General features: G+C 41.3%; 1 protein-coding gene across 1 annotated transcript in view; it reads left to right on the forward strand.

The window, feature by feature from the left end:
• The first annotated feature begins 6204 nt into the window (after window positions 1–6204).
• The window catches only part of OSBP (oxysterol binding protein), a 35278-nt gene continuing 16176 nt past the window's right edge, over window positions 6205–25306 (forward strand). Inside the window, exons 1-7 of the mRNA XM_058305393.2 lie at window positions 6205–6702; window positions 10967–11175; window positions 13159–13409; window positions 20091–20289; window positions 20524–20626; window positions 20947–21001; window positions 21176–21307. Of these exons, the coding sequence (XP_058161376.1) occupies window positions 6332–6702; window positions 10967–11175; window positions 13159–13409; window positions 20091–20289; window positions 20524–20626; window positions 20947–21001; window positions 21176–21307 (1320 nt within the window). The 5' untranslated portion in view covers window positions 6205–6331. The remainder of the gene's footprint in view (window positions 6703–10966; window positions 11176–13158; window positions 13410–20090; window positions 20290–20523; window positions 20627–20946; window positions 21002–21175; window positions 21308–25306) is intronic.

Here is a 25306-nt window from a genome sequence, read left to right on the forward strand (position 1 = left end):
TATTGATTATGTTTGCAAACTGGTCTGTACCTGGGTGTAATGAAATTATGATTAGGGAATCAGTTGCAAACTGAGTGAGAGGAGTTCTCTCTGCTGTGTAGGGACTAACAATGGACACCCAGAAGTATGTGCAGCCCCAAAGCAGCAGCTAATGATCTATATCTGTGGAGAATGTCACACAGAAAATGAAATAAAATCCAGGGATCCAATCAGATGCAGAGAATGTGGATACAGAATAATGTACAAGAAAAGGACTAGAAGATTGATAGTTTCTGATGCTCGATGAAACGTGAATTCAAAATAACAGCTTCACTTGTATTTGGATTTGCAGTTAATGTATAGTTTTTGGTTAGCATACTTTAGGAATACAACTACAAATATACATTTTCATTTTATTTCATTATTTTAAACCATATTATATTTAGTTATCTGTTAATACTTGTATTAGTCAGCCAAAGTGGTGTTGATGCAAAATACCAGAAATCAGTTGGTGTTTATAAAAGGTAATTATTTGCGGTTGGAGCTTACAGATACCAGGTCATAAAGCATAAGTTACTTCCCTCACCAAAGTCTATTTTCATGTGTTGGAGTAAGATGGCTGCCAACGTCTGTGAGGGTTCAGGCTTCCTGGGTTCCTCTCATCCTAGGTCTTCTTCTCTCTGGGCTTATGGTTCCTCTCCTCCCAGGGTTCCAGCTTCAGCATCAAACTCCAACATCAAAACTCCAACATTAAGAACCCTCCACTCTGTCCTTTGCCATGCCTTTTATCTGTGAATGCCCAACCACCAACAGGTGGGGACTGAATGCCCTACTGACAAAAGAGGTTTACCTGATTACCTAATCAAGTGAACCTCTGAATCCAATATAATCTAATATGCCCAGAGGAAAAGACCAGTTTACAAATATAATCCAATATTTCTTTTTGGAATTTATCAATAATATCAAACTGCTACAATACTTTGTATAAATAAACTGGGGTTTTTTTGTTTGTTTGTTTTGAAATTTTGATTAGGACTTTGATTGGGCCATATCAGAATGGTGTTGAATCCCCACCCCTTGGTGGATGGGGACTCACAGATAAAATACTGGCAAAGGACAGAGTTGGATTTTTGACACTGGAGTTTTGAGCTGGAGCCAGGGAACTGAACACATAGGAGAAGAACAAAGAAGAATGGAGATGGCTCCTTGGACACAGCAGAAGCCCTAGGGAGAGAGACAGAGCTGGTCACCTGAGAGTCTACAGCTGATCTTGTGGAGACAGGCAGGGCCTAGAGAGCTTCATCTACAGCTGACCTTGTGGAGAAAACAGAGGAGCTGAGCCTGGAGAGAAATAAACTCTGGGAAGAGAGGAACCCAGGAAGCCTGAACCCTGGCAAATGTTGGCAGTCATTTTGCTCCAAATGTGGCAAAAGTCTTTGGTGAGGGAAGTAACTTATACTTTATGGCCTAGTAACTGTAAGCTTCTATCCCAAATAAATACCCTTTATAAAAACCAACCGATTTCTGGCATCAGCACCCCTTTTGGCTGACTAATACAGTCCCCCCAAATCCTTTATGTTTCATGAGGATCCAGAGCCTATCTAAATGTTTAATTCTCTGCCGCCAGCTCTTGGCTCAGAACTGGAGATATATAGTAGGTGTTCCAGTAAATATCTGTTGAATGAATGGAAATGCTGGGTTGTGTGCTAGCTATTGTGAGGTTTCAAAGACATGAGTAATGCAATGGAAAAACTCATTTTCTAGTGGGGGAGATACCATAGGAACATAAATAACTCTGAAGGAAAACCATGTCACAGGAAATGGCAAGAGAGTCCTAAGGAAGAGGCATTCTCTGAAGATGGGAAATCAGAGAGGACTCTGGAGGGAGAGTATTGTGCTGGGCAATGAATAATGGAAGGAAAGCATAAGCAAAGGTGCTGATCTGGGAAATGGATGTGGCTCAAGCAATTGGGTTCCCGTCTACATATGGTAGGTCCAGGGTTCAATTCCTGGGGCCTCCTGGTTAAGGCAAGCTGGGCCACACAGTGAGCTGGCCTACACAGGAGTGCTGGGCCATGCGGCAAGCGGGCCTGAATGGAGAGCTTGAGTAGCAAGATGACACAACAAAAAGAGACACAGAGGAGAGACAATAAGAGGTGCAGCAGACCAGGGAGCTGAGGTGGCCAAGAGATTGAGCACTCTCTCCCACTCCAGAAGGTCCCAGGATTGGTTCCCAGTGCCACCTAAAGAGAAGATAAGCAGACACAGTAGAATTCACAGTGAATGGACACAGAGAGCAGACAATAAGGGGGGTAGGGAGAACTAAATAAATAAATAAATAAATTTTTAAAAGGTGCTGATCTGGGTAAGTGTATGGCAAATGTAGAGAAAAATATGTGGATAATTTCACTGCAGCATGGAGAGTGGAAAGACAAAAAAGTAAGCGATAAAGCAGGAAAGGAAAGGTGAGGCCAGATTTGCCAGGCTAAAAACTCCGGGCAGTTTTCTGGAGGCAGTGATGGGTAACATAATTCAATTCAGGTTTTCAAAACATTTTTTTTTTTAATTTTTCAATTATATAAAAAAAGTAGAAATAATGGCACAATAAAAACTATATACTAGTCACCTAGATTCAATGATTAACATGTCTTAATTTGCTTTATGTATACATATAGAGAAATGTTTGTGTGCATTTCAATTTATGTTTTATTCATTGATTCTTCCCTCTTTTTTCTGAACCATTTCAAAGGAAATTATAGGCATCATCCCTTAGCTCTAAATATGTCAGCATGCTTCTCCAAATTTTAAAGACATTTTCCTTCATATCCACCATACCAGTATTATACCAAAAAATATAATAACTCCCTAACATTATCTAATAAAAAGACATCTATTAGATGCTTTTTTTAAAACTAGAATCCAGTCAAACATTTGGATATGTCTTTCAAGTTTCTTTTAATCTAGAACAATCAACCCCTGCCCCTTTTTATGATGTCAACTTTTCCCCTTATCTTCATATCTTATATTGCATAAAACTAGTTGCTTTGTAGAATACCTCACATTCTTGATTGATCTGATTATCTCCTTGGAGTACTGTCCTAACTGGTTCCTCTATGCCCTGTAAATTTAGATCTATAGGTTTGATTAGATTTAGGCTCAACATTTTTAGCAAAAAAAAACAACCAACCCTCATAAATGATGCTGTATTCTTTGTGTTGCAGTACACCAGGGACCTCATAAAAGTGTCTGGTTGTCCCAAGATTAGTGATGCTAAGTTGGATAATTTGGTAAAGGTGGACACAGCCAGATCTCCTATTGTACATATATGTATTTCTCCTTTATAATTGGCAAGTAACTTAAGGGATGTGTTTGGCAACACAACTCACATTTTTGTAGACTTTTACAGTTTATAAAACACTCTCAAATGCTTTTCATCACAACTGTATACTGTAAAGTTTTATTCCTATTTAAGAGAAGTAGAAACTGAGGGTTGTAGTGCTTAAATGACTTTCTCAAAGGTAGCAAAGCCAGGACTCAAGCATAAATGGATTCAATTTGGCTCAGTTAATTTTGTTTTAATCCCAAATCTCAGCTAATGTCTGCCTGCAGATTTTTAAAGTGTTTTCGCTTTCTGGAATTCAATAAATATTTTTCTCCTTTTAAAATCATTTTCTAAAAAAAGGATACTATTCTCTCCCTTTTAGTCCAGACTGACAGTGGTTCCGTTCATACAAACCTCACAAAAAACTTGTTGGTTTAGCATATATTACACAGGGGTCCAACCATCAGACAGTAGGACTTTCTACAAATCCTTTCTAGATAACTGCATTACCAATGCTGGCTTGTACTGAAATGGCTGACTGGTTCCATGTTCCATTAAACCTTCAAATGTAATACTTCTCTGGGGATTTGCTTTCTGGAAGCTCAGAATTTTCAAACTATCAGTTTCTGGTTTCTTTGTGCCCAAGAGTTCAGTTCTCAGCCTATGTCTTTTCTCCCACATTTTACTATAAGCTGCAAGGAGAAACCAGGCAGCACTCTCCACATTTAGTTTGGAAATCTCCTCACCTAAATATCCAAGCTCCTCACGTTCAAATTCTGCCTTCCATCCAACACCAAGATTCAATTTTGTCAAATTCTTTGCCGCTGTAAAATAAGGGTCACCTTTCTTCCAGTTTGCAATGACACGTTCATTACAGATGTCTAAGGTCTCATCCAAGGTACTTTTACCATCCAGATTTCCACATACCATCTCTTCAAGGCAATCTAGGCCTTTTCTATCAAGCACCTCACAATTCTTCCAGAATTTACCCCTTACCCACTTATAAAACCGTTCCCACATTTTTTTATTTGCAATAGCAGCACTCCACTCTACTGGTACAAAAATCTGTTCTAGTTTGCTAGACTGCAGAAAGCAATACACCAGAAATGGGTTGGCTTTAACAATGGGGATTTATTTACTTGGAAGCTTACAGTTTGAGGCTGAGAAAAATATCCAAATCAAGGCATCATCAGGCTATGCGTCCTTCCCAAAGATTGGCTGTTGGTGATCCTGGGCTCTTCTGTCACACAGTGGTATCCGCTGGTCTCAACCTTCTCTTCTAGGTTTCACTGCTTTCAGCTTGTTGCTTCCATGGCTTTCTCTCTCTGTGTCTGAATTTCATTCTCATATAAAGAACTTTAGTAAAAGGATTAAGACAGCCTGCATGAGCAGGGTCGGATGTTAAGATCTTACTCAAAAAAAACTCCTACTTACAATAAATCTACATTCACAGGAATGGATTAACTTCAAGAACATATTTTTCTGGGGGTACATAAGGTTCAAGCCATCAGATACTTTATTTTCTTGGGGCTGGGAAACTCACTGTCAAGGAAAAGTAACTTGTTATGCTGTGTCGAACAGCTATTTCTATTGTTTGTTTGAACTGGCAAAATGTAATAGGTGTCAGATTCTTCAATGTTCAAAGCTTTTGGTTCCATTGGTAACAATAGTTTACAACATCCAAATGATAAATTAGTTACTGAATTTGAGATTTTCACAACTGTGTGAATAAAGTTCGGTCATACTTTTCAGCTCCTATAACACTAAACCCCAAAAGAACCTTAGATCTGTTAAGGTACTTCGGTAGGAAGTACATATAAACTCAGGTCCTCGAGAATCTTTTTCTCCTCAGATCTAGGTCCACAACCCATCGGACAGTTAGTGGAGGGATATGACAGTCTAGAATCAAGTGATAGGAAATGTGAAGGGATAATGAGCTGAACAGCAACCTACGGGACGGAATTATGAGGATCATGGATCTAAGAGAACTGGGGAAGCTATTTATGGGCTCCCCAGAAACTCAGGCCTTCTACTCCCAACTAGCTGCTAGAAAACCTGATCCTTAAGGAGGTGACTCAAGCTGAGTCTGGCTGAGAGTCACGCTGAAGATCCTGCCCTTCCTAAGGAGAAACTAATGTACGCCTTAACTCTAACAGAGAAGCCTGAACTGCGCCTGCATCACAAAACGCTCTTGAGAAGCTGACAGGCTTTCATCGCCCAACAACTTCCCCAAAGCTGGAAATAGGCGCGCACGCTCTAGACTCCCTCCCTGTGTTTTATTGGTTGCCCTACCCTGCCCCTTTCCCACTAGATCTTTTTCATTGGTCAGCACCGCCAAGCTCCAGCATTCACAGACAATTCCAGAAACCGGTCGTCTCCAATCGCCTTCCCGCCTCTTCGCCGACAACTTACTGACATAAGTTCCAACCAATAAGAAATGAAGGTGAGGCTGTGACGACGACACTCCGTCCTTTTTTCCTCAATCAGTTCCGTAAATGGTAGAAAAGGTTGAGCAGCTGATACCAGCCACCAATCCATAAGGGCAGTAAAGAGTGATGGGAGGAGGTGACGTGGCAGTGACGGGTGCATAAACGGAAATGAGTGGCGGAGACAAAAGCCAATCCCCTGTCAACTTGGCAGGGCTCTCCGCGTTCTCCATGCCTCCCGGTGCGCTAGAGGCTAAGAGAAAGCGCCAATGAGCTTGTACAGGCGTCTGATTGGCCTTCACCTGAACCAATCAACGGCGTGACTGGCGAACGTGTCCCACCCCGGGCTCTCACTGGGCGGTACAGAATGACAGGCCCGAGAGAAATACCAATGTCCGCGGGGACTTCTGCAAAGTGACACTCGGAGTCACCAATAGACATCCTCCTTCCCGGTGACCGGGCCCTCCTCCCCGCGGCGGGCCTGGCCGGGTGGGGACGCTGCGCGGCGGTGGCTGATGCGCTAGCCCGGTGAGGCGCTTTGGGCGGCCACAGCGGCGCTCGTAGGCGGTTCCGGTTCTGCGTCTCCGAGAGGCGGCGGCGGCTCATGGCGGCGACGGAGCTGAGAGGAGTGGTGGGGCCGGGCCCGTCAGCCATGGCGGCGCCGGGCGGTGGCGGCGCCGGTCCCCCCCTGGTGGGAGGCGGCGGCGGCGGCGGTGGCCGCGGAGACTCGGGGCCCGGCTCCGGGGCCGCGCCAGGAACTGTGGCCGCCGCGGTTGCGGGCGGGCCGGGCCCCGGGGCCGGGGGAGTGGCGGCGGCCGGGCCGGCCCCTGCGCCGCCGGCGGGGGGCTCGGGCGGCTCGGGCGCTGGGGGCTCGGGCTCGGCCAGAGAGGGCTGGCTCTTCAAATGGACCAATTATATCAAAGGCTACCAGCGGCGGTGGTTCGTGCTGAGCAACGGGCTCCTGAGCTACTACAGGTAACTGCTTCCGGGGCGCTGTCCCCCGCCGCGCCTCCCCCACCGCAACCTCCGGTCCCGCCACTTGCCCCCTCCAGCTGGCCCCGCAGCCAAGATTGCCCCAGCCCTCTTTTCGTCGCCTGCGCGGAATGACAGCCCGCAACACGAGAACTGAAAGCCCCAGGACTTACTTACCTGGGATACCATCCTTGGTGACATATCTTCCACTGGTTCCCTGGCCTTGAGAGTCTGCAGTCGTTTGGAGAGCAGCTGCTCTTCCATTGTGTTTCCTGCAGCACCTGGGTGTACTTACCAGTTCTGCAGGGAAGGCACTCTACTGAGTGTTGAGCGGCACACACAGAAGAGCAAAGCGTTTAGGCACTGCTCCCAAGGAATTTACAGCCAAAGTCCCAAGTCTTAGCTGTCCTGCCCAATCTCCAAAATCCAAGGTTACTGGTGGCCCTTGATGTACCCGCTTTTGCTGGCTCACTCCACATATCAGTCCCAAGGACACCACAAACAGGGTGGCCTCGATATTCTGTTGCCTGTCTTCCTTATATTTTCAAGACTTGGTTTACTTTTGCCTTCTGGACAGCTCAGAATGGAGATGTGCGCTCCAGTGCTGCTGTTTTTTTTTTCTTGCTCCATCTTCTCCCGTGGGAATGATGTGTTCTGTCCAGCATTTCTGTCATTTCTGGTTAGTTAGGGTTTAGCTTTTATTAAGCTAAGAATCCATGTCTTTGGTGTGTTTACTTCCGTTCAACAGTGTTTATTTTGGAATGTTTAATATATTTTTATGGTGACTGAACCTGCTCTCTGCTTTTGGGTACTCATGTTACTATAGGTAAGGAGTAAGATAAGTGATACAGGGACAGGACATCAACTTTTATTAAGGACTAAACAGTGTGCCTAGCTGTTATACATAGTGTATTTCCTCGATTCCCCAAAACAACCTTGGGAGTTAGGAGATATTCCCTTTTTACTGATAAAAAAACAGAGACTTAAGATAGGTAGCTTTCCTGAGGTTTTGGTGGGGTCAGGATTTGAAACCCATGTTAGTGTTATATGACTCAATCAAATACAGCGATAATTACTTATCTACAGGAAAGAGGTATGGTTCATAGTTAATATATTTTATACAAAAAGTTTCCCTTAAGGGAGACTTTATTTAATATAATGGCAATTCTAATTGAAGTCTTTTTCTAAAGATCATCTTGTTTGTGGCTCAAAACACTGATATGAAAAGCACCTCACTCTGGATTTCTTTTCCTTCACCAGTAGTCACTCTGCCACAAGGAAAGTTAGAGGTGAATGAATCTTTTTTTCCACTGACTCTTGTATTGGCTCTTCCAGAATTTTTCTGTAAGAAAAGGTAGGAGTTGGAGGTTGTTCAAGTAGGAATGCATTCTTATCTAGTCTCTAACAGTAAAAAAAATGCCTTAGTTTAGCTCATCTTCACTGCTTAAGGGACTTTAGTTTTATAGTTATGGATATCATCTGAATTAATGTATTCAGTATTGATTTTTATATAACCCTTTCAAACTATCCATCCAGACCAGGACTACCAGTTGATTTTTAATTTGCCCCAAAGCCCAACTTTTCCCCCTATTCAAGTTCGTGCGTTCCTGTTAACATTGACCATTGTTCTAATGTTTGATTCATATCCCGACTTGGCTTGTAAATCGCTATTCACACTGACTCCCCGTTATTAAAAGTTGTATATCAGCTGTGGGCCTTAATGTGTGTGGCTGTTTTTTCCTGATTCAACTTTTTGTCAGATCTACTTTCCAGGCCAGTTGGTTCTTTGATTAGTACCAGTCTTGATCAGTTTTGATCTTGGACATCAATAACTTATATCTTGCTATCTCTTCAAGTATTATAGCCATGTTTAACTTCTTTCTTAAAAGAGCAAGTGGTACCTGTTTGACTACAGATAAAACTCCTCCAAAACATACCAAACTGCATATTGGGAACTTTGTCATAGGCCTGCCCTTGCCAGCTAAGATGGTCCCACCTACAAACCAACCAAACAACAGATCCTGAGTTATCAAATCTATATGCCACTCTCAAAATCACATTGAAATATTTCCTGCTAGCTCTGTTTGTAGTTTATTCTTTCCAGCAGGGTTCTTCTGGTTCATCATCTCCCTCCAAGAACTATTTAGCCAAATTGTCATTCATTGTACTTTTCATGCTTCCAAAACATACAGTCTCCTATGTATACCTTTTCCAAAATACTGTTTTCCTTTTAACTGAGACCTTGTTCTTCTTAGACTCATACACTGATGAACTATCCTTATAGCCCGGCAAGCTGCTTCCCTCTTTTTACTCATCCTGTTCTTTCTTAGGCAAAGATGTCCCTTTTCTTGAAACCTTATGTTAGAATCCTAGCTCTCCCAGAAACCTCATGACAGGCCCATCGTATTAGTTTCCTGGCCAGCCTCTAGAGATTGAATTACTGTTTCTGCTGGCCTTTTCAGGGAAGACCTTTCAAGCTAGAAAATACCACCTAATACTGTAGTGCCTGAAGAACTTACCTCACACCTGAGAATCATATCTCTTCAGCTTCTCCGCTAATCATTTATAGCCATAGATAAATCTGCTGGAACTTAACAGCTCTGAGGTCAAACCTGCCTTACTCTCAGGGTTCCTTGATGTTTTTTAAATTGCTGCAGACTTTACTTGGTTTGAGAGACTTCTTTAGTTCATGAACATGACCCAGGCAGAAGAGATTCCTTAGGAATGGTTTGTGAAAAGTGCCACTAAGGAGGAATGTTGTGGTGGCTCCAAGTAGCACCTTTGGAGTAGAAAGCAAGAGTGAGCCAGCCTGTCAGCTGTGCCTCTGTAATTCAGCCTGCATTTTTCATAATGTAACTGAAGCCAGGGTAGTAAGGGGTAAGAATAGGAAAAACAGTAGTTCATATTACAGTGTAGCAGATGCAAGGGATAGAAAATGGCTAGGTCCATTGAGACCCCCCTGGTCATCCTGTACTACTCATTTGTACATATTAGGAAGAAAAACCAGTTGCATTTGAAAAAGAAAAATAGAAAATCTGTCTTCCTAAGCATAGTAAACAGATGTCCTCACACATACCAAATCTTACTGTTGGAGATTGGAGGGGTATATGTCAATTCTGGCATGCCGGAATTCTGGATGAGCCAGGTATCGCCTGTTGACTCCAGTGAAAGGGAAATAGCTCTGCTTTGTACTGTGGCATTTAGCAGAGGACTTTGACCTCTTTATGTTCCAAAGTTGGACAGTGAAAAGTGCATTTGCAATATGTGGGTTGCTGGGCATACATAGGTGGTGGGGAAATTAACTGTTTTCCCTGTACCCTAAAACACTCAATTGTGCAAAAAGCACAATTGCGGCTTTGGTGACCTAATAGTGCAGTAAAGTTCATAAGTTAATTTATTAATAGAACTGTCAGTCATTAGAGATCAGGAAAATTTTTACACCCAGTCCTCTGAGAACAGATCTGCTGAATCTCTCCTAGCTATTAATAGGGTGGCTTAGGAGTTCCCACCAATAAAACTCAGTGGGCCTTAGGAAAGAATATATTCCAGAAAGATTGTAACGTCTGGTGACTCTTTCTTTTTATGATTATTCTTTCTTTACTCCCTCAGAAAGCTAGTTATTCCTATTTCATATCATTTGAATCATAGCCAATATTAATACTCTAATCATCTAAGTGTGCTTTCCTACACTTCTGCAGTATTAGTTTATGGATGGTCTGACACTTCTCAGGTGGGCTGAATTACATTGGGGGAATGGGTCAATATACATAAAATGGAGCTTTTTTTTTTTTTTTTTTTTTTTAGGGAATGAAATTATACAAAATTTGTTGTAGGAAATTATAAAGTACTTTGCAATTTTAACTTGTAAGTAAAAAGTAATTCCTGAGTGCAAAGGAGCATGAAGATGAAAATGTTCTACCTCCTGATGGTGGTGGTGGTGGTTACACAGTTGTGTACATTTGTCATATGTCACATTCATTGAAATGGACCCTTAAAATTGATGAATTAATATTTTATGTATTTATACCTTGATAAAGCCTTGTTTTTAAAAATACAGACACAAAAGCAATGCTTTTAGGCTCTGAAAGGAAGTCCCTACTGAATGTTCCTTGAATTTTAAGGAGCCATTTGAGGGAAATATGACTAGAACTTGCTGGCTCCCAAGACTACCATATTTTCAAAGGTCTTAAATTATGAAAAGGGATAGAATGTGATGAAGAATAAACCACCTGTCAGCTTTCTTCTGACATGTCTTCGTATCATTCAGGTCAAAGGCAGAAATGAGGCACACCTGCCGTGGTACCATCAACCTTGCCACAGCCAATATCACTGTGGAGGACTCCTGCAACTTCATCATTTCTAATGGAGGGGCTCAAACCTACCATCTGAAGGCGAGCTCAGAAGTGGAGCGGCAGCGCTGGGTGACAGCCTTGGAACTGGCCAAGGCCAAGGCTGTGAAGATGTTGGCAGAATCTGGTAGGAAGCAGAACAAAGAACACTGTGTCTAGAGACGTTTCTATTTGCCCTTAGATATCTAAATATTATTTTGTCCCTCGTTGTGCTTTGTGATTTGATTATCAGCTATCTCCTAGATGTTTCGGGTTTTTAATCACTGTGCAGTATTTTTCATAGAGTGGGACATTTGACAATGTCTGGAGAGATTTTTGGTTGTCACAGCTTGGAGGTGGAGATGTTTCTAGTGTCATCTAGTGAATGGAGGCCAGAGATGCTGCTAAATCTCCTACAATGCGCAGGACAGTCCCCCACAACAAAGAATTTTCCGGCCCAAAATATCAATAGTGCTGAGGTTGAAAAACTACTCTAGAGACAGAACAGTTGCTTTTGCTTTTGCTTTTTTTTCCAAAGATTTATTATTATTTTTCATTTATTTCTCTCCCCTTCCCCACCCCCCCCAGTTGTCTGCTCTCTGTGTCCGCAATATCCGGAATCTGTGTCTCATTTTGTTGCATCATCTTGCTGCGTCAGCTCTGCGTGTGTGCGGTGCCACTCCAGAGCAGGCTGCACTTTTTTTGCACAGGACGGCTCTCCTTACAGGGCGCACTCCTTGCGCGTGGGGCTCCCCTATGCATGGCAGGGCACTCCTTGCGTGCATCGGCACTGCTACTGGGCCAGCTCATCACAGGGGTCAGGAGGCCCTGGGTATGAACCTTGGACCTCCCCTGTGGTAGGCAGATGCCCTATCCGTTGAGCCAAATCTAATTTCCCTGTGCTTTTGCTTTTAATGCTAACTGATACCTAAAAGTTTTGAGAAATAGTTTTTATTAATAGTTTTAGGATTATTATAACTCACAATTTAAGATTATTATAACACCTTTTCTCCTAACATCCTATTTAAATTGAAACGATTTTGGTAGACTGCCAAAAACGTTGATTTTTTTCCCCAGGGAAAAAGCTAGGATTCCCCATCCTAGCCCCGCCTCCCCCCAGGTTGCTCACTTAGAGCTCACCAAGATGGTCACCTCCTGATTTTTGCTCATCTGTTTATTTTGTTTTTCTTATTTTGTTTTCCTATACTTTTGTTTATTTTGTTTTCCTATACTTTATTTAATATTGAATAAGCAGGGAATGGAAAATTCACTGCTTTGTAGATTATTTTGTAACAAGTTATATTTTTACTTTGGCCCCACTTTTCTGTCTAGCAGATAGGGCAAGTCTTTCCTTATTTCTTTTGTCTTGATTTGTGCTGATGTTAGCTCCCCCAAAGGAAGTGACACTCCTAGAAAAGCACTTCGCAGTTACAAAGTGTTGTGTACAAAACTGATAGTGAGAGGTACAGTGTTGCTGTTCTAATTGTCTTATTATTGGATAAGTATTTAATGTAAGATCTTGCATTGCTTTCATGGTGGCTTTAGTGTCATATGAGTTCATCGTGAAGTTCCTGAACACTCTTTTAGAGAAGAAAAATTAATGAGCCTTTTAGTCATGTGATCTTTGCCTGCAAAGAACTAGATCAAGATTTTTCAACTCATTTCATACAAGGCCTACTAAATACCTAACAGATGGAAGATAATGGATTTACAATAACAACCAGCTTGGGCTGGATTGTACCTGGCAAGCTGGAGGTAAAATGCTCAGAAATTTCTTCCTAAGAGCCATTCAGCTTCTCCATCCTATCCTGTAGGTCAGTGATTCTCAGAACCTTAGTGTACCTCAGCATTACCTGGACAACTTGGTAGAGATGTGGCTTCCTGATTCTTACCTCATAGCAGCTGAATCAAAGTTTCTGGGGATGGGACCAGAGACTCTGCACCTTTAAGAAGGTGTTTCTGATGCAGGTGCTCTGTGGGCCACACTGTAGAGAAATTGTCTGGTAGTGGTGAGCCCTTTACTCAGAATGTACTGTCTGAGGAGTGTCCAGTTTGCTTGTGGGCAGAGTTGGTAGGCTTCCAACTCTTAGTTTTGGTCCTAGTCATTTAACTTGCCTTTTCACCCCTATAGATGAATCCGGAGATGAAGAATCTGTCTCACAAACTGACAAGACTGAGCTGCAGAATACTCTCCGGACCCTCTCCAGCAAAGTGGAGGACCTGAGCACATGCAATGACTTGATAGCCAAGCATGGCACAGCTCTGCAGCGGTCCCTTAGTGAGCTGGAGTCCCTGAAGCTGCCTGCTGAGAGCAACGAAAAGATCAAACAGGTCAACGAACGTGCCACACTCTTTAGGATAACATCCAATGCCATGATTAATGTAAGTGCCAATGGTGGCTTTTTGGTTCTTTCCCTCTTAATGTTAATTCTCCCCAAGTGCTGGAAAGTGTGGTTGATGAAGCATGGACTGTTAGGTCCTGCTTCACTGCTCAAAGATTTTAAGTTACAGTGTTTGTCGCATGAAATAGAACAGGCTGCGCAGATGAAATGACTTTCATGCTCTGGTCAAGCAGTCAGGAGGACAGCCCCATGGAATTATTGATACATTCTTCCAGCCTAGTGTTAGTAGGTGCTCAGAGTTCTAACCCTGCTTTTGCAACTATCAGAACACTTAACAGTTGTGTAACTGAGTCCTGGGTTGTGGACTGCTTTTCATAATTTTTTTTTTTAAGGAGGTACCAGGGATGGAACCCAGGACCTCATATATGGGAAGCTGGAGCTTAACCACTGAGCTACTTCTGCTCCCTATAATTTTTTTTTTTAATTAAGTTACAAGGGAAGTGGACTTGGCCCAGTGGTTAGGGCATCTGTCTACCACACACGGTTCAAACCCCGGGCCTCCTTGACCCATGTGGAGCTGGCCCATGTGCAGTGCTGATGCACGCAAGGAGTTCCGTGCCACGTAGGGGTGTCCCCGTGTAGTGGAGCCCCATGCGCAAGGAGTGCGCCCTGTAAGGAGAGCCGCCCAGCGTGAAAGAAAGTTCAGCCTGCCCAGAAATGGCGCTGCACACACAGAGCTGACACAATGAAATGATGCAACAAAAAATAAATAAATCTTAAAAAAAAAAAAAAAAGAAGTTATGAGCTTACAAAACAGTCATGCATAATGTACAGAATTCCTATATATGACCCTTACACTAATACCTCACATTGTTGTGGTACATTTATTACAGATTATGAAAGAACATGATCAGACTATCACCACTAACTGTGGTCCATAGCATACACTTGATTTATTTTTTCTATATACCCCCTGCTGTATTAGCACCATGTATTAGTATTGTATATTTGTTATAGTTCATGAGTGAACACACTCACATTTGTACTATTAACCACAGTCTGTTTTTTACCACATGGTTCACTGTGTTATACAGTCCCATGCCGTGTACATTCTACCCAAAGTGTATGCTCAGTGGCTCTCACTTTCATCACAGAGTTGTCTAGTTATTCCCCCAATAAACCTTTAACCAATTTTATTAGTCCAAAAGAAAAAATCCCATACTGCACCCCTATTATTGACCCTTAGCATTGATTTGATATAGTACCTTCTTTGACCTTGATGCCAGAATATTACAATATTGCTGTTAACTACTGTCCATAAGTTACATTAATTGTATTTTTCCCTTATATCACTGTATTCGCACCACCTTGTAATAGTGTTGTACATTTGTTCTAGTTTGTAAAAGAACCTTTTTGTATTGGTATTATTAACCACAGTCCTTATCCACTTCCAGATTCACTATGTTATTCAGTCCCAAAATTATTCTTTTGCTTTCTTTTAATTTACATTTTCATTCCTAGACTGTGTTTATTCTTCAATTAGTGAAACCATACAATCCGTATCCTTCTGTGTCTGGCTTATTTCATTCAACATAATGTTCTCCGGTTTCATCAGTGTTATCATATGTGTCCCAATTTCATTTCTACTTACAGTAGCATAGTTTGCCATTGCATGTGTATACCACATTTTGTTTATCCATTCATTGGCTGATGGACATTTGGGTTGTTTCCATCTTTTGGCAATTGGGAATAATGCCACTGTGAACATCAGCATGCAAATGCCAGGTTGTGTCACTGTTTTCAAGTCTACTGGATCTATTCCTAGTAGAGGGATTGCTGGAGCATTGGCAGTTCTATATTTAGCTTCCTGAGGAGCCACCAAACTGTCTTCCATGGAGGCTGCACAATTCTTCATTTCCACCTACAGTGAAGGAGTGTTCCTATTTCTCCACATCCTCTCCAGCATTTGTTATTTTCTGTTTTTCTTAATAATGGCCATTCTGTGAGTTGTGAGATATCACATTGTAGTTTTGATTTGCATTTCCCTGCTAGCTAATGATATTGAACATATTTTCATGTGCAGTTTGGTCATTTGTATTTCCTCTGGAGAAATGCCTATGTAAGTCTTGCCCATTTTAAAATTTGGATTGCTTGCTCTTTCATTGTTGAGTTGCATCTGTGGATTGTTTTTAAATCTAACTGTTGGAACTCAAAATCTCCATGGGTCCTTTCAGCTGCCATGTTCTTTGATGTTTAAGTTGGAGTCTTCCCCTACTTTGTTATATTAATGCATCCTGACCTACAGTGTGGTAAGTAGGGGCTGGATCAAGTACTTGTGAGAACCTTGTAATACCAGCTAGTCCCTACTTAGTCCTTAATTTGAAGGTAACTGTGGGTGATAAGAGCAAATACTCAACTGTGGGCATCTTTTTCTTTAAAAGAAGGGGCCAAAGTTTCTGCTTCCTTATGACTATCGTGGGTGGCTGTTGTTGGTTTGTAGAATACTTTAGCAGCTTGGGTGAAGGGCTCTAAGTAAACACAAAGCACTACTGGCATTATTGATTCATTTCAGATGCATTATAGATAACAATTATGAAATGAATAAATACATGGCTTAAACTATGCTGTTTTTCTTCTACTGGTGACTGAATCTCACCTGGCAGGTTGTTTTAGTTAGCTTCCACATAAAAATACTAGAAGAAATTTCATAAGGTAAGTGAGAAGAGTATTCTGTGAGAAAGGGCTTATGCAAGTTTTTTTTTTCCCTAATTAAATGGGATAAAATTACCTCACTTAGGATCAGGTTTTTCCTTGTTTAGTGAGTATTAATAAGACTTTTGCTTAGAACTAGTTTAGTTCACATACTACCCAGTGATCAAAGGGCTTTTCTTATGACCAAGGGAAAATTTGGTTTCTCTCATTTAACCCCTTTGTTACTCAATGGAATGTTGTGATACCTTTTCTTTTCATTTCCTGAACTTTTGAACACTTTCTTAAGTGTTCTCATTCATAAAAGGTAGAAAGAAGACAAATTATGGTCTCCATTTACACATTGTAGGCAGATCAAATATAACCCCAGGATCATTTAGCAAATCAGCAACAGTGCTTATGTTTCTTTTTTTTTTTTAAGATTTATTTTTATTTGTTTCTCTCCCCTTCCCCCCCCCAAGTTGTCTGCTCTTTATATCCATTTGCTGTGTGTTCTGTGTCCGCTTGTATTCTTGTCAGCAGCACTGGGAATCTGTGTCTCTTTTTGTTGTATCTTGTTGCGTCACCTCTCTATGTGTGCAGCGCCACTTCTGGGCAGGCTGGACTTTCTTTGTGCATGGCAGCTCTCCCTACAGGGCACACTCCCTACACGGGGGAGACCCCTTCATGGCACGGCACTCCTTGCGCACATCTGCACTGTGCATGGGCCAGCTCACCACGCAGGTCAGGAGGCCTTGGGTTTGAACCCTGGACCTCCCATGTGGTTGGCAGATGCTCTATCCGTTGAGCCAAGTCCGCTTCCCTACTGCTTGTGTTTCTGACATTTATTGCATGCTCTTTTTCCAATCTGTGTCCTTCTTAGTGATTTTGTTTCTTTTCCCTGTATCCTCATGATCAGGAAAATCTCTTAAATCATGCAAGTTAATTAATCAGTAATTTAATAGAAGATAAGTTTATTTTAAAAATAGGACAACTTGGGACACAATGGTCTCCTGATAGTGAATGTTGGCTTTTATCCATGCCAGGTGAACACTCCATTACTTTTTTATTTTCCTGTTCTACTGTGAAAATTTTGCTAAGGTATTTTTTTGTATGTTTGTTTTTGTTTTAAGAGGTATTTTAAAAATACTTCTTGATTTAAATTTTTTTCATTAAACTGAAACTTTAGTTTGGACTTTTCTTTTAAAAATATACTCTTCTTTATTCCTTGGGGCAATTCTTCTTTCCCAAGTTCTGAAGATCCAGAGTTTGTATTAAACAGAGTGATCTCTGAAGTCAGAGTTAAGTTCTGTTTTCTCATTCTGTTTCTCTGCCTGTGTCCCTTTTATTGCCAGTTATTGTTTGAAATGCATCCCTATGTTGTTTCCTTTGTGCCTGTTAGGTGATGATGGGAAGACCTCATGTATAAAATGCATGTTAAAAATCAACATGCTAGTATTTCAGAGCTCTACCTGGGCAATGTATAGGAAAAGTTATATCAAAAGGAAGAATATATGTCACTCAATTTCTTGATCGCTTAGGATATGGCTTTTCTTTCTATCAGAGTGACTCTAACCTAGGAAATAAATTTGACACTGTCAGTGTATCCTTTGCTAATTCAGCAAACATTTATTGAGTACCTTCTATGTTCTAGGCACTGTGCTAGAGAATATAAGCGAATGGTGGTATGTTCCTGCCCTCAGTGAGATTACCGTCTAGTGACAGAACAGAGAAATAAATGGTGTATGATATGTGCTATGATAGAAACAGTCACATTAGAGGTATTTAACTTGGTTAGGACTATTAGAGAAGGCACACCTTGATTCAGTTCTGAAGGACCCATGAATCTTCCTACTGAAGAAAGGCAATGTAAAACTAAGGCCCTGATGAACCATCTCTATAATCTGGGACAACCTATTTCCTTTGTAACATAATTCCTTATCTATAATTGGTGATGATACTTGTCTCACATGGGTTTGTTGAAAGTCTTCTATGAGATAATTCAGGTAAAGTGCTTTGTAAAGGGCTTAACATATGGTTCTCTCCTGCTAACTCTTATTTACCAGTACTGTTATTTGGAGGAAACCAAGGAGAAAAGTTGATTCTGGTAGAAGTATGGTATTTGCATATACCCTCTCTTCCCCCAAAGTCTGGGAATTGCTTGTAATTGACTATTAGTAGAGCAAGGAAGTAGCCACAGATGAGGCTGGAGAGGAGATAAGTGTGTGTGTATTTGGGGTTGGGTAGGGTGAGTGGTGGAAATGGAGTTACAGATCATAGGGAGCCTCAGGTGCTGTGCTAAAATCAATTTGGTAGTAGTAGGAATTAAAAAGGTAAAACCTTTTTGTTGCAGTGATAATTATGTGTAATATCCTAAGATATATTGATCTTACTGTGAGCCCTGAGTGGTTAAATGATTTACATGTAAAATAACAACTGTTTGAACTAGACACTGTTGTTATTCTCTTTTTACAGATGAGGAAGATGAGGCAGAGAGAGGTTAAATAACTTTTCCAATGTTCCACAGCTAGATAGTGGGAGAGAGCTGGCATCTGAGCTCTAACAGTCTAACTCCAGAACCTGTGCTTGTTGCATATGTTAAATTGCTTCTAGAAAGAAGAATGGAAAAGGGTATACAGATTCCAAAAGTTTTGAAGAAGGATCAACAGAACTTGGTTATTGTCTGTGGGGAATGAAGGAGAACTAAGAATCAAGGATGCCTTTTAGGTTTCTGGCTTGGGCGGCTGAGAGGGTCCTAGAACTCTTCTTGAGATGGGAAACACTTAAGGGAGAAGTTAAGTTGGCAAGAGCACAGGGTGAGTTCAATATGGGACCAGTTTGCTTTGAGATTACCTTAAGCTATTGAATAGGCAATTAGATAATCTAGTCTGAAGTTCAGTGAGCTTTGGCTAGAATTACTGATTTAATAGTAATTAGGTGGTAGGCAGTAGTTGAAGCCATGGGAGAAGATATTCTAATTTCTCTATAACAGGATAGACTTGTAAGTTTACATTGCATCCTTCCTTCATTTAGTTCTTAAGCAAACTATCAGGCTTCTACTGTATACAAAACAATGAAGGTGGGAGCTGGATATCTATATATGAATAAGCGATAAACCCAATCTTCAAATTGCTTATAATCCATCTGGGGAAATAGAAAATCAGTCACAATACTGCCTTGGTGCCTTAGATGATGTAAAATAGAGATGTGTACAAAGTGTTGTGGAAGTGAACAGAAGAGACTGGCTAATTATGAGACTGAGGGAGAGACAGGCGATAGGGAAGGACTTTCTGGGCAGAGCAAATAGCCTATGCTAAGAAAGAAATCTGTGTGTCCAAGAATGGTGAGCAGGTCAGTGTGGCTCCATGGTGGGGTGCAGGGGTAGGTACTCATGGAGAGCAGACTAGAAGGCAGGGGGTGGTCATACTGTGAAGGGTCCTCTATGGTCATAACCAGTAGCTAGGATTCGATCATAATACCAGTGGCGGAGCCATTGAAAGGATTGATGTCATCACATTTGTGTTTTATTCTCTAGATCCTTTTCTTTGATTCCTTAGGTCGACTTTTAAGGTCAGTCGTTTCTCTTGGTGCCAAGGTAAAAACAAAATGTTTCCTCACATTTGGTCTAGTTCAGTACAGATTCTCTATTGTCAGTGTTGGACGTCCTCAGCTTTAGATGTCTTCAGTTTCATTAAAATTTTTTTGAAAGCTATTTTAGATTTTTTTCATCTTCCTTTCAGGTAGGACATACCTTCTTTTACATACCTGCCGTTTGTGATACTGCCACAAATATTTGTCTAGGCTTGCTGCTCACTTAGCATTTTTATGACAACCATGGTCACTTTTTTCTTTGCACTTGATTGCAGCACAGAATTGGCTGTCACTGACACTGTGGAATAACAGGAAAAGACTTCCATTGTAATTTGTCAGTTAAAGTTCCCAGAATAGGGTTACTTAATGGACTTACAGAGGCCCGAAGAGAATCTCTGATAGTTGAGCAGAGGTGACACATCTCAATGTTTTCCCTTTACAGGCCTGCAGAGATTTCCTTGTGTTAGCCCAGACCCATAGCAAAAAATGGCAGAAATCACTACAGTATGAGAGAGACCAGCGTATCCGATTGGAAGAGACCCTGGAGCAGCTGGCTAAGCAGCATAATCACCTGGAGAGGGCCTTCCGAGGAGCCACAGTGCTGCCAGCTAACACTCCTGGCAGCACTGGTTCGGGTAAAGGTAAGAGGCCTTTTCTGCTAGGAGCCAGGTAGCTTTCTGTAGTTGATACAATTCCAGATTCTCTAGAATCAATAACATATGTGAAATGGAATTGGAGTCGTTTCTTTCTTTTGGCCTTCCCACAGCTTTCTACCATTTGTTGCTATTTTTGTGGTGTGTATCGAAAAGATCCTGCTGTATCAGGTGTATGGTAAATACAGTCCAGGTGCGTGAACAAGGTTTTTCTCCTTATAGATCAGTGCTGCTCTGGCAAAGGAGACATGAGTGATGAAGATGATGAGAATGAATTTTTTGATGCTCCTGAGATTATCACCATGCCTGAAAATCTGGGCCATAAGTAAGTTATCCTTGACTTCTGAAGAAAATGCCCATATCTGGCCATTAAAATCTTAGAAACATTTTAGTGAGAGTATTGTAGTTGCCACTTGTTACTAAGTTTTGGGCCCTTATCCTTGAGTAAGTAGAAACTCAGTTTTTCTACATGACCAAGTTCTCCAGAAATGTTTATATTCATACATATTATATCCTAAATATAAATTTGGTCTTCCTTCAATACAAGTTTGTGCAGTGTGCTTGGCATTTTGCTTTGTAAAGAAACGTACCAAAACTTCAGTTCTGATCTTTGTTCTGATTCTCATACATTTATCATTTGTGCAGACGTACTGGCAGCAATATAAGTGGAGCCAGCAGTGACATCAGCCTTGATGAACAGGTAGCTTTTATGTGGGACTTTTCAGGGGACTTGGTGTGTTATCCCCACAGATTTGCTTGTAAAGAGCTAAAAGAGAAACTGAAAATACTGATTTTCAGCATGGGCGAAGAGAGGGTTAAAAATACCGTGTTTTCTATTCGTTGGGTGATTGAATGGCTTTGCCTTTGTTTCTAGTACAAGCATCAGCTGGAAGAGACCAAGAAGGAAAAGAGAACTAGGATACCATACAAGCCAAACTATAGCCTCAATTTATGGAGCATCATGAAGAACTGCATTGGAAAAGAACTCTCTAAGATCCCTATGCCGGTGAGGTTCCTGCACACCCCCGGGCCTTAGTGGGAAGAAGGCTAACATTACAGTCCCACCCATTTGTGTGGCAATTTGTGATACTGGAGTTTGTTATCCTTGTAATCTTAAACTGTCCCTTAGAATTAGTTTCTTTAATTTTGGCTGTGGATCTGGTATGTACCTAGATCACCTGTAATCAGATGCCTTTGTTCAATAACATTTATGTGCATATTATTATGCTAAATATGCTAGGGGCTTGCGAAGACAAATAAGGTATAGTTTCTGTGTTTAGGAAGCATGTGGTTTAAAGGAGACGGGCATGAAAACAGTTGGAAAAGATTTTTTTTCTATTTCAGAGTTACTGAAGTTTCTATATGTACAAAGGTTTGGGGAGCACAGAACTGATTGTTACTCTACATATTTTGTAGATTTAAACAATCAGGCCAGTAATTGCTGGACACCATAACCTAGACAAGTTGACACATGAACATAACTATCACAGTCCACCCCTTGTCAACTTGGCAACCAAATATGTCTCCTTAAACTATACTTAATCTATAAATTAAAAAAATAACAGTCATATTTTCACCAAAAAAAAAAAAAAGCAATTCATCCTAACCAGTAAGATGAGGGCCGTCTCCATTGTGAAGATGTCATTTGAGCTGACTTCCCTGCATCGCTTTCCTCCAATCTGTCCAAAGGCTGTTGCCAGAAGTGGTTAAGCACCTGCTTCCCATATGCAAGGTCCGGATTCAATTCCTGGTACCTCCTTAAGAAGAAATCCTTTACTGAATCCTCACTGCTTTGAAGACAGTCTAGATTCCTTGCTTGGTACTTCCTCAGGGTGCATTGCTCTGCCCATACACACACTTTGCTCTAGTCATCCTGATTTTCCTTCAGGCACTCAGAGGCATTTTGTTGTCTTCCCTCAGGTCAGGGCATTTACACACTGCTTTCTGCCTGGTCTTTTCATCCATTCCCCACCCATCCTTGCCACTTTTCATTGCCACTGCTAACATCCTTTCTGTTCGGATTCAGCTATAGGATCATCTTTTTCCACAAACCTTCACCAGTCCATCCTGTCAGGGTGAGATATCTGTGCTCTATCAAGTTCCATTGTTTATGTCTGGGCAGTACGTATCACTTGGTCATTCATTCCATAAGCATTTATTGAGTGCCTTCCTTCTGTCTGTGTTGTACTCTGTGTCAGTTAGGTATAGGTTCAATTTAAAGAAACAGTTTCAAAAAAATATTGCCTTAAATCAGGGGTCAGCAAACTATAACCCTTGGACCAAATCCAGCTGCCATATCTACAACATGCATGCTAAGAATGTTTTTGATATTCTTAAATGGTTGAAAAAATCAGAGGAATACTGTTTCATTGCACATGAAAATTATGTGAAATTCAGATATTAGTGTCCATACAGTTTTATTGAAACACAGCCATGCTCACTCATTTACATATTTTCTGAGGCAGCTTTCACCCTACAATGTCAGCATCGAATAGTTATGATAGAGACAATATGACCCTCAAAGCCTAAATATTTACTATCTACCCCTTTACAGAAAAAGTTGGCCAACCCTTGCTTAAATAAACACTGGCTTAATTAACTCTCTTAATAAATTACAAAGGTAGGTAGTCGAAGGCTGGTACCATACTCTGCAGTGTCAGGACAGGTTCCTTTCTGTTTATTGGCCTCAATTCCTAGGTCCAGTGTGGCTGCACCAGCTCAAGCCATCAGGATCTCATTTCAGTCAGCAAGAAGAAGGAAGAGAAGAAGGGCATGCTCTTCTTTTTAAGAGTACTTCCTGGAAATTGCATAAACCACTTTCACTCAAGTCTCTGGCCAGAACTTAGTTATGTGGCCACAGTTGGCTGGAGAAGAGGCTGGAAATGAAGACTTCTCTCCTAGGTAGAATGGCCTAGTTGAAAATTGGTTTTATTACTTGTAGAAGGGTAGACTATACAGTGGGGGGTGGCTGGCAGATTCTGCAAACAGCCAGGTACTCAGCATACGGAAACATAGAAAACATTCTGCCGCCCTCTTGGGGCATATGGACCAGTGTGTAGTTATTGCTTCTCAACAGACTGCATTCCTTGAGGACACAGATTGTCATGTTAATTAACTGGGTCTTGAAGAACAAATAAATTTTTATATAAATACATAGCCTGTAGGGAAACAGAATCAACAAGAGATATCTTTCAATAGTAAGATTTTATCAGTCTCTCATGTGACCATGGGGATGCACACGTCCAGGTTCCGCAGGCAGACTGCAAACAGCTGCTCCAAGAACCTTACCTCTTTTTATAGCAATTCTTTAAACTGTGTAAAGTCATTTATAATTCCAGTCAGTTTTTAGAAGCTAACTTTTTTTGGCTAGAAAAAGTTGGTACTCTAGATAAGAAAAGGCCATGAATAAGCTGGAGAAATTTAAAGTAATTGGTTTGTTTGGGGCCTGAAAAGAAGCCCTGCCTGTCTGGGGCATTAGGTAGTAGGAGAGGAAGGCTGATAAGGCAGGCCACTGCAGCCTTAGAAATGCAGTTCCTGCTTAGAAATAGCTTCGCAATCAGGTGACCTCTGTCCTCTGTCCTCCTTTACTAGTAGTTCCTTGTTGACATTGCCATTAGGAATGCATGAGTCCTGTGCCCATTTGCCCGCAGATCCAGTCTCTGCCCTGTCTGTGCCCTTTCCTCTGTGCTGTATAACTGGAAAGTGAATCCCTCAAGGCTGTATTTCTTATCTGGCTGGGCTCTGCCAGGGCAAGGCACTGGAAGGAAATTCAAGCAGAGAGAAAGTAAGAAACTCCAGGGTATTTCTCTGCTTCTTCCCCAGAGTAGCGCTGTGGTGGCAGCTGTGTGCCTCTCTTCTGTGGCACTGTTTTCTACTGGACAGGTCCCCTGAGGTACTAGCAGCTGCCAGATGCCTTCTGCCACTGGGCTGCAGTAATATCACTTTCTTTTTGTCCTTCCAGCCTACCAATGGCTATGGCTTCCTGCTATTGCTAATCCTTGGATTGTTTTTTTTAACTGCCTAACTCTTTATCAGCTGTGTAACTAATTCCCTATTTCCTATATCGGAATCATTTCCTGATGTCCAAGTGAACCAAGCAATACTCAGATTCATTTATTTCCATACCAGGCCTCTGAGTGAGAAAAATAACCATTATAAAATGCTTGGTGCTTTTGGAGAAACCGGCACCTGGAATATTTGTTGCTGGGGAGGGGGGAGGAATGTGAAATGCAGTCCTAGCCTATGTGCTAATTCCAGTCCCAGGCAATGCTGTTAGGTCTAGTAGCCACCAGTGGAGTACACGCCCTTCCCCATTTTCCTCAAAATGTATAGAAATACTGTTTTATGTTGCCTGAAATTCTGCCAATTAGACATTAGTTTGTTGGCTTGTTAATAACCAAAAGTACTTTAAAAAGTACTCTTGAGGATTAGGGCATTATCAATCTTATTACCCGTCAATGTATACTTGTTTTATCATCATGATTTTTTCTCAGTGCTTCATGGTGTAAAGAAGATGTGGTTTTGGAATGTGGCACTGTGTGTGTTTTGGTTGAGGCAAGGTAGATCCTACTTCCTAAAGGAGGACTGTTGTAATGTTGCTACTGTGGCTTTGTGTTCATTGGGAAATGTTTACAGAGAAAAGGTTGGTATATTTTTTCAGAAAAAAAGCAGACTGTAATATGCTTTTTTTTTTTAATGTGTGTATGCTTGAAACAAACATGAAAATATTAATGGCTATCTTTGGGTGATGGAATTTTAGGTAATTTTTCCATTATATTTTGTTTTCAAAATGAAAGTGAAAATGATATGATATTAATTTTATAGTTGGGAATGTAAATTTCAGGGTAGTATATAGCTCAGAGATTGGTGGGTGGGGTTGGACAAAAATGCTGAAAGAGGTGGAACCATAGCAAAGAAAAGTTTTGTTTTGCTTTGTTTTGTTTTCCCTCCTGAAATGTTCCTTAAGGCCAGGTCTGTGAAATAGAAATGAAACTTTTTCTTTCTT

The sequence above is a fragment of the Dasypus novemcinctus genome, chromosome 10 (genome assembly GCF_030445035.2).
Source record: "Dasypus novemcinctus isolate mDasNov1 chromosome 10, mDasNov1.1.hap2, whole genome shotgun sequence".
Taxonomy (NCBI): Eukaryota; Metazoa; Chordata; class Mammalia; order Cingulata; family Dasypodidae; genus Dasypus; species Dasypus novemcinctus.